The 8,932-nt window shown below is 34.4% G+C and overlaps 1 protein-coding gene across 3 annotated transcripts in view; it reads right to left on the bottom strand.

Annotated features, from left to right (window-relative positions):
• The window catches only part of LOC106867543 (DNA-directed RNA polymerases I, II, and III subunit RPABC3), a 353,525-nt gene extending 345,261 nt beyond the window's left edge, over positions 1-8,264 (bottom strand). Inside the window, exon 1 of one of the 3 annotated variants that reach the window (XM_052975249.1) lies at positions 8,225-8,264. In XM_052975249.1, coding sequence (XP_052831209.1) covers positions 8,225-8,249 — 25 coding nt within the window. In that variant the 5' untranslated portion in view covers positions 8,250-8,264. Of the gene's footprint in view, positions 1-4,003; positions 6,206-8,224 lie in introns of those variants that run through there. The other 2 variants (XM_052975250.1, XM_052975248.1) reach the window with 2 other exon arrangements.
• Between the last annotated feature and the right edge of the window lie 668 nt (positions 8,265-8,932).

Raw genomic sequence — 8,932 nt, 5'->3', positions numbered from 1 at the left:
GTCACAAGTAAAATTAAATAGCATAGAAAATACATATACACTTCTGTAGAAAGCAACATATCTTTCAAATATCAGTGGATATAACAATGATTAATGGGAAATACATCCTGGTTCTGACTAAGAAAATAAAATGTTTTATTTCCATTTATTTGTTTTAGGGGTTAAATAATCAAATATTATTCTCTTGCTCTCACTAAGAAGTACAACAACAATTATATCACCTAACATAACAGAACTTACTTCCTATCTTTTCCTGCAAATAGAACTGCTCTGTTGTTATGTTATTAGCTACTCTGATGCATCTGTGCATCAAAAGGTCTGTTTTAAAATCAGTTTACTAGAGACCACACTGCATCTCTTGTGCACTTACTATGTACATGGATTACCCACCTTTCTATATATATTAGACAAAGCTGTTTCACTCATATACTAATCAGACAACTGTTTGTGGTTCTTGATGACTGGTACCAGTTGATTAAAAGCTTATCACAACTTTCCAAGTCTTTGTGATCTCAATCAAAAACATGATAGAGTAGAAGATAGACAAACAAACAACAAGCCAACAGTTTGTTGATATTCAGTCATTGAAGTACAAGTGGTTAATACACTTAACCCTCAACAGAGTGATGTAAACAGCAGCAACATTGTAAAAACAAAAATCAGCTCATTAGCTTGCAGTACACAATTTAATTCTTCTCATATAACAAAAAATAAAAAGCTACCTGCAATGTAGACTGGTACTCTTTCTGTCAGCTGAACACTTACATCAACCTACCTGAAACCACCTTGCTTCTACCAGTATTTTAAAATGTTCATAATTAAATTAAAACCTGTCATCATAATTATGTGTAAAAACTTTAGCTACATTCCAAACATCAGCTTAATAAACTAATAAGTGACATAGATATTTTTGTACACACCCCTGCCAATTCATGACTATTTTCAAAATTAAAAACACATAAGAGTGTTTCATTAGATTATATATATATATATAGTCACTAAAGGGCTAATGACATGGTTACCATTAGCATGCACAGACCTAATAGACTGCACAGATATGTAAATAGAAATAAATACATCTAAAACTGTTTCATTTACAATTGCCTCAAAGAGATCTGCTACAGGTTTCTCTGGAGAAAGACTATTTCTACACTGTCCATGATACACCTCTGGTCAGTAATCTCTTGTACATAAACTTCTTTCTTTCTACAGTTACTCAGGGAAATGTCACATCTTTTTGCACAAAGTTTTGCCTATCATAACATCTTGAGACAAGCTATCATGCTTCAAATCATTTCAAGCCTACAAACCTCAAAATGTTTTATTCATTTCTTCATACACACACACACACACACAGAGTTATATACAAACATATATGTTTGAACATATAAGTTTGCAAATCTCTTCCAATTATGCTAAGAGAAAAATACATATAAAACAAAAATATGTACAGATATGTGTATATGTGGCTACAAAGAAACATAAAGTAAAATTGCAACCTGATGTTAATAATCATAACAGGCAACACCTGTTCTGTGACAGATGTTGTTAAATAGTTAAACCCACAGATATGACTAAACTCTTCTTGTATGAGATTAACTTCATAACTTCTCTCTCTCCCTCTCTCCCCGAACTTCAAACAATTCTGTCTGGTAAATTTTCAGAATATTGTTAACAGTTCCTTTATCTCTTTAGAGTGGGGAAATTCAACTAAAAATGAATTTCTTTTGACAAACAAGAATATTTGTACAATATGTATCGAAGATAACAGACCCTAACGGATGAAAAGAAAAAGTCAACTCGCATGAGATTTGACCTGTGGAAACTGAGTTTGCAGAATGGAACTAAACATTGTCATGATTTACTCCAACGTTCTACTATCTAAGCCATAAAAATCGATTTCTTGTTTTGACTTAGCTATAAATATACGTCCAAATACATACAGAAAAAAAATTTATGTCATATATATATATATTATCATCATGACAAACGAGCTATTCTTATTGCAAATGAACACACCTGGCAGGCAGATAGATATGTTTAAGATGACAGGAAGAGTAGAGGAGAAAAGACTAGACAAGCTCACTTCATTATAATAGAACTGTAATTTAGCAAGTTAATTTATAAAAGAAATAAGAACAAATTGAAACGGGATGTACGTATGGCTATCAAAACGTTCAAGGGGTCGAATCAGTGAGTAAAATTTCGAGTGGGAACTAAGAAAATAATCGACATAAATTATTGATAAGGTGCGCGTGCTGGGAGGTGTGAGTGTGTGGGGGGGGGTATGTCTTCACCGAAGAAATTAGGTTTAATCTGTAAATTAATTAATCTTCTCAATACAACTTTTAGCAGTTATTGCGCAATAACGAAACTGAAAGCAGAAAAAAAATTTTTGTTTTATTTATTAATCACGTGCGGTTGGAAGGAAAGATGGGAACCGGCTTTCTGAAATTGTTCCAAGTTATTTTTCGGTGAAAGTCATGCATTTTAAAATAACAGCATTCCATAATCGGTTTTGCAACGTAATAATGAGGATGGTGATTTGTAATAAAAATACTGTCCACTGAAAAATACACGGCATCTTTATTACATAGAATTAGGAAATATTTTGAAAGGGTAATGGCGAAAGGTCTTTTTATTTTTCCTTTAATCTACCTCGAAATTACAGAACCAATAATTCCTATGTAGTTGTACTTGTCATCTAGCCCCAGCGCGATCTGACTTATGATCAGAGGCGTTCCAGTCGTGACATCCCATTTTTTTCGGGCATATACATCTAAGACCGCGTTATTGGCAGGAGTCCCTCCTTTCCAAAATTGTAGGGTGTGACTGTTTCTAGCAGACTGGATGACCAGAGGTTCCTTTATTGGCTCGAGTAGTAATAATTATTTAGCCCCAGGTCAGACTTGGTCGAGCCATCTCATTTATCTAAAACTACATTAACTGTCTTTCCTTTAAGATGGTTGGGCGTGGGTTAAAATTTAACTGCTATTTCTAGCAGGAAAAAACTGACTCCGTAGATTATGGCTTGCCCCCAGGTCAGTTTTAATTTAGAAGACCTTCGTTGTTTCAACCATGACCACCCGTATTTAAGAATATCTATGTCTAGATATATTTATCCCCCTTTTTTTTTTTTTTTTTTAAGACGCAGTGATTTGGGGGAATTTAGCTGATGTTTCTAACAGGTCGTTACCGCATAGAGGCTCTCATCTTGGCTCGTAGACAGAAAAACGAAGTCAGGTGTGAAGTTGTAAAACGTAAAAGAAAACCCAACTAGCGTTATCTCTAACTGAATCCTAATTACAAGATCGATCAGGTGGTTCGCAATATCACGTGTGGAAAGCAAATTGGACACCGAACGATTCTGGGTTCATCGTCAATGAAATATTGCGGAAAATAACAATGCATATAATATATATGTATATATGTATGTATGTGTGTGTGTGTGCACGCACACACATACACAATTCATAAAAATCAAAATAAATATTAAAAGCTATAACTAATCTGAGTGAAAATTAAAAAAGAAAGAGAAAAGCTATTCAAATCAGAAAGAACTGCGATTGATTCTTTGAATCAGTGGTAAGAAGTTGCGCTAAAATCCAAAATAATAATGTTTTCGAACACTGATTAATTATGTCTGTTTAATTTTCAGAAAACTTAGAGTGGCAACAATTAAGTCATTCATTTAGTCAACTAAAATAAGCATGAATTTTGCAAATAGTTTGAAGATACAGAAGAATGTATTGAAAAAGAGATGGTAAAAAAAAAAGCGTCGTGGTTATTAGCAGAGAGAGAGCGAGAGAAGGAGAGAGAGTCACGAGTTTATTGGAATAATAGAAAGTCGAAGTGTAAGACAGGAAGAAACTAAAAGAAAAACGTGGCGATGGCTTGTAGGACTGTTTAGTGAACAAATGAAGCGATAACGAGATAAAAGCATATCATGACTGCGCAGTATGAAACGAATAGAATCTAATAGTTGAGGTTTTTAAACACTCACCTCTGTCGAATTTCTTGCCATCGGGATCAAGATCCTTTACGTCGAAAATATCTTCAAACAAAACACCCGCCATCTTCAGAATACTCGACCCGGCGTGCGTAGCCTCGAAACAAGTCTACAATAGAATATCAGCTCGGCTAGCCTATATTCCTACTGTAACAATCTTACTGCATTGCTGAATGCCAGCATTCTTTATTTTAGATTTATTTTCGTACTAAAGTTTAATATATTCTCCTTATTTATTCATTATATTCTAATGTGTGCTATAAACATCTCTGGTTTCAGGGTAAAAGTTTCAAGGAAAATTTGACTTGTATAAACAATCTTCTCAGCGAAGAGAAATTTCATTTTGTTGTAATTTATCGTATTCTTCACGAATTTTCTCTTTTTTTAAAAAAAACATAGAAACTGATTAAAATGAGGTAATATATTAATAAGTATTTAAGTATATATATATTTTTCAAAAATATATTCTGCCATCAAAGAGAAAGGAAGAGTTAAGATACTCTCCACATGCAACAAGGACCTGTCGTATTCAGCTATCTTCTGAATTTTTTTTAATTCTTCACTTATTAATCGTTTCAAATTCATTACTATTACAGGTGACGTTTAAAACTTTCGATAGATTCCTGATTGTCACAGTTATACATCTGTATAGACATATATATTAATACATAATACTTTTTTTTTTTCTTTCATTCATTCCACCGCGAGAATCCTTTGAGCTTCGATTGTTTACAAAATGTATTTAAACAAACACTTCGTGTCCGAAAATGCATTACAATCTAAATTTAATTGTTATGGGATATAGTTCTGTGTCCGTGATATAAATACTGGAAAGAGGAAATTAAATAAGTTTCATTTTCGTTAGTTATGATTAAAGAATTAAGTTACAAGTTCACTGTATCGACATCAACGAAGATGTTTTTTTGTTTGTTGTTTTTTGACGGATATGTTGGTGTTATTCTTTCTTTTCCTTCCATTAAAATAAATGGAGCTTAAGATATCGACTCAACAGTTCCTTGATGTCCTCCAGACTGTCACTGTTTATCCTTCATTTCCGTCGATGTATTATAAATATATATTTCATCGAAATCAGTCCCTTCTATCGCGACATAGATAAAAAAACTTAAGTCCAACTTTGTAGAGTCGCATAATGTGTGTTGTCATTGCACAGGACTTCGGATTCATGGAGGAGAGAAAGAAGTTGTGTGACGTTCATGCCTCAAATACTTTAGCGATGGAAGATCAAGTGAAATTGTTACTAACGAGAATGAAAACCATGTTGCAGACTCTATTTGCTAGGAACTTACTCTGTGGTATTTGCCACATATTGTCATTAAAAACATATAAATGTTATGTTGAAAAGAAAACTGTCGTTCTGTTCACAGATGTGTTATTGTAGATTGTTAAACGTAAAGAATCTCATAGTTTTAGCATTAAAAAGAGAAAAATCAATAATAGTTATTTTAAACACTGCAACAGCAGGTGGTTAGGAAAAAACAGTAACACATCTTTGAATTGATAAATAAAAATTTGCGTAACTAAACTACATTTTGATTCAGATTTTAAAAACAAGTTGTTAATGAAATTTTTTCAGCGTAGCACGAAGACTACAAATGTTGAAGGTTGGATTTGTTTTGCACAAGGCTTGTCATATTAACAGTTCTCCAGTTTCACTTCATCAATATAATCAGCAATTCACGTGCTTTAACCCTTTCCAGTCGATATTTCTCAGTAGTGACGGCGGTTACTACTGCATGGCAGTGTTCTTCATTACATGAAATCGTGTTGTCTTCGGATAAGTTGAGATAGAGGTGAAAATGAGGGGCGGAGTATCGATGCTCGAACAGATATCGAGGTTTGGAACCAGTTAAATATATCAGCTATCGACACTCAACCACTTTGCTGCCACTATAATCTAGCCTAAGCTGTAAGACAGATGTTCAAAACATGCTTACCAGGCTGACGTGACATTGAAAGGGTTAATATGTCTCAGGAATGTAATACTGGGCTTAAGACTATTCTGTCAGAGCCAGTTCGCTTCCGTTTGTTTTGTTTATATATATATATATATATATTGTCTCTTTAATCTGCAATACATTTTTCGCCAAACCTTAGCAAATACAGATTGATAAGTGCACATTTCAACGGTTTATTAAACAGATTTTTTCCTGAACATATTAATAACAATTTCATTTTCAAGAACTATTCTTTCGATTTTTCCGTATGTGTGTCTGCGCATGAGTTGCTGGTCATCTATAGTTGGGAAGAAGGTTATGTAGAATGAGTAAGAGACGGTATGTAATGAATGGGTGGAAGGAAACTGTTTCATTAAAAAAAAAGGAAAAACAAAACTTTCTTTGTCGTTAATTTTATTGCGAAACATTGTTTTAATGAGTCGAATATCTACTTATCTCTGTGAGTTTATTTGGCTTACTGTCAGAAACTTAAGGACTCAGTTGTAACCTGCGGTTAGTAAGACAGTTGTAACCGACTTTGATGATGGATAGCAGGAACACACGTCCCTATCTCTCGGTAAACATCAAAACTAAAGAATCAATATCTACAGGCTGTGACCTGTCTGGTCAAGAGAATACGATTTATTAACTATTTTGTGGTCGGTCCATTGTAATCATAGTTATTTGTCTCTTTAGCTCGGTCAGTCTGATCGATATATTTATTGCATAACCAGACAATCTGGTTTCATTCCACACCTACGCTAAAAAAAATTCGAGTCAACGAGGAAAACTACATGATCGTTCGACCTGTTAGACATAGCAACCAAATCTCAAATCACACCTTATCGTCTTTAAAAAAAATGGCATGTTAGATAACATAGTCCGATGTAAATGAAATGAAATGGTCATGCCTGGAATGTCTTTGATATAATGTGTTTTCGACCAGGATTGTTCTTTATGACAACCCAGGGACAGGCTAACCTCTCCCTAGAAGAGAGAACAGCTCAGTTGATTAACATTCCATAATGTCAAGATCTGAAAATTGGTTAAAAAGGAAGATAGCCTTTATGGCTATGTGGTCGAGAAGTTTGCTTCCCAACTACATGGTTCCTTTTTTGTTTCGTTTTTTTAAATTATAATACTCAGTCGTCTATTTGTCCCTCTCGCACCAATATCATTCTACATCGATTCAATCCCTATACTAACCTTAGATATAAATCATTATTTTATAAAGACGTGCGTTGCTGCTGCTTAGACCCAGGTCAGCCCTGATGGAGCAGACCCTATGATCGAAGGCATTCCAGTCGTGATCCTCCTTGCTTTTTCCTATGCACGGTGCATCTATGGCCACATTATCCAATGCAGAGTATTATTTAAGGAAGCTTTGGCTGATATTTTTAGTAAACCGAGCACCCACTCAGAGGCTTGTGAATAAAACTCATAGAGATCCTGAGTTTGGAGTTTAGGTTTCTTTTCCCCAATTGTAAGCATTTCATTTCACTTGTGCAACAGTGATAACTTTCTTTTCGTTTATCATTTCCTAGAAACCTGCAGCATTGTTTTCGTTGCAAGAAAACATTAGTTATAAAACTAAAACACATTTTGACGGATTCGTTATGTAATAACCAGGAGACGTTGTTGAATAGCTCCCAGATTAGATGGCCGAATGACTAGTACGACTCACGTATTTTTAATATATATATATATATATATAATTTTTTTTTTTCACTTACTCTGCCGTCTTAAAAATCACGAATGGGAAGTGTGGTTTTTATATCCTCGAATGATTGATACAGACATGAAAAAAAAAGCTGTTTGGTCCTCCACCCTTTTGTGCTTTAAGTGATCCTTCGGAAAAAAAAAAGAAAAGAACCATAGCTGCCTCTTTCGGCCGATCTGACCAAGTTAGGAGCTCCTGTACTCACACTATAGGATTCATATCTAAGAATTAGATTTATTACAAGGTGCAACTTGGCTTTTCTGCTACGCTTGTATTGAACTAAATTAACAGTTTTGTCACTCGCTATGACGTAAAACATTTTTGCGACTAAATTAGCAAAATTGTTGGGAAAGAATTAACCTATTGGAAAAATAGAAATTTTCCATTTAGTAACCGATCCTTGAAATGTGAGTTAACCACCTTTCGGGTCTGTTACTAAAACTTAAACATCACCTGGATATTTTGTCTAAGTGGTTAGGTCGTTGAAAATATCAATGCAGGAGATTCGAATGTGATAACTGAATGAGTTTGAAGCCTTACCACCGATCTTGATTCTTGTTCTCATTTTATTCTTTGCAGTTTAATTTTAATCAGTCGCAATCGCGATCACTGTTATCAGCGTATGTATTTCTACGCAAGTCTGCTATCTCAATTCACATCTGCTTGTCGGTGTTCTTTGGTTTTTCTAACAACTGTTATAAAAGATTTTTTATTATCTTTTACGTAGAGGGTTTGATTTAAATTGAGTAGGCTTTATGATCAAAGATATTCCAAACTTGGCTATTTCGTCTTCGCTTCAGACTTAATATATCTAGGACTACATTTTCGAATGTGTCCTTTTAAAATGCAGTCGAGTGTGATTTGGGTGCTATCTTGGCTGTTTGAGCGACCAGCTGAAGGGTTCCTGTTGTGGTTGCTTAGCTCTTGCTCAACTCTAATCAAGTCGACATATGATCAGATGCATTACAGCCGTGACCGTCTCGTCTTTTATTCAAACTTAATATATCTAGGACTACATTACTTATTGTATTCTCTTTAAAATGATTTGAATGAAACCTGGCTGCTATTTCTAGCTGTTCAATCAACCACTTAGAGGTTCCTTCCTTGGTTTGAAACTCTCGAGTTCTTGCTTAGTCTCTCGTTAGGCCTAATCACATAAACCTATAAGTGAGGGAATTCCAGCCCATAACCATCATGTCTTTTATACATGTATATAGAACCACATTATCTAATATATTCTTCCATTTT

The sequence above is a fragment of the Octopus bimaculoides genome, chromosome 20, assembly GCF_001194135.2.
Source record: "Octopus bimaculoides isolate UCB-OBI-ISO-001 chromosome 20, ASM119413v2, whole genome shotgun sequence".
In the NCBI taxonomy this organism is placed as follows: Eukaryota; Metazoa; Mollusca; class Cephalopoda; order Octopoda; family Octopodidae; genus Octopus; species Octopus bimaculoides.
The sequence above is the reverse complement of the archived record's forward strand: the minus strand, read 5'-3'. Positions and strand labels throughout refer to the sequence as shown.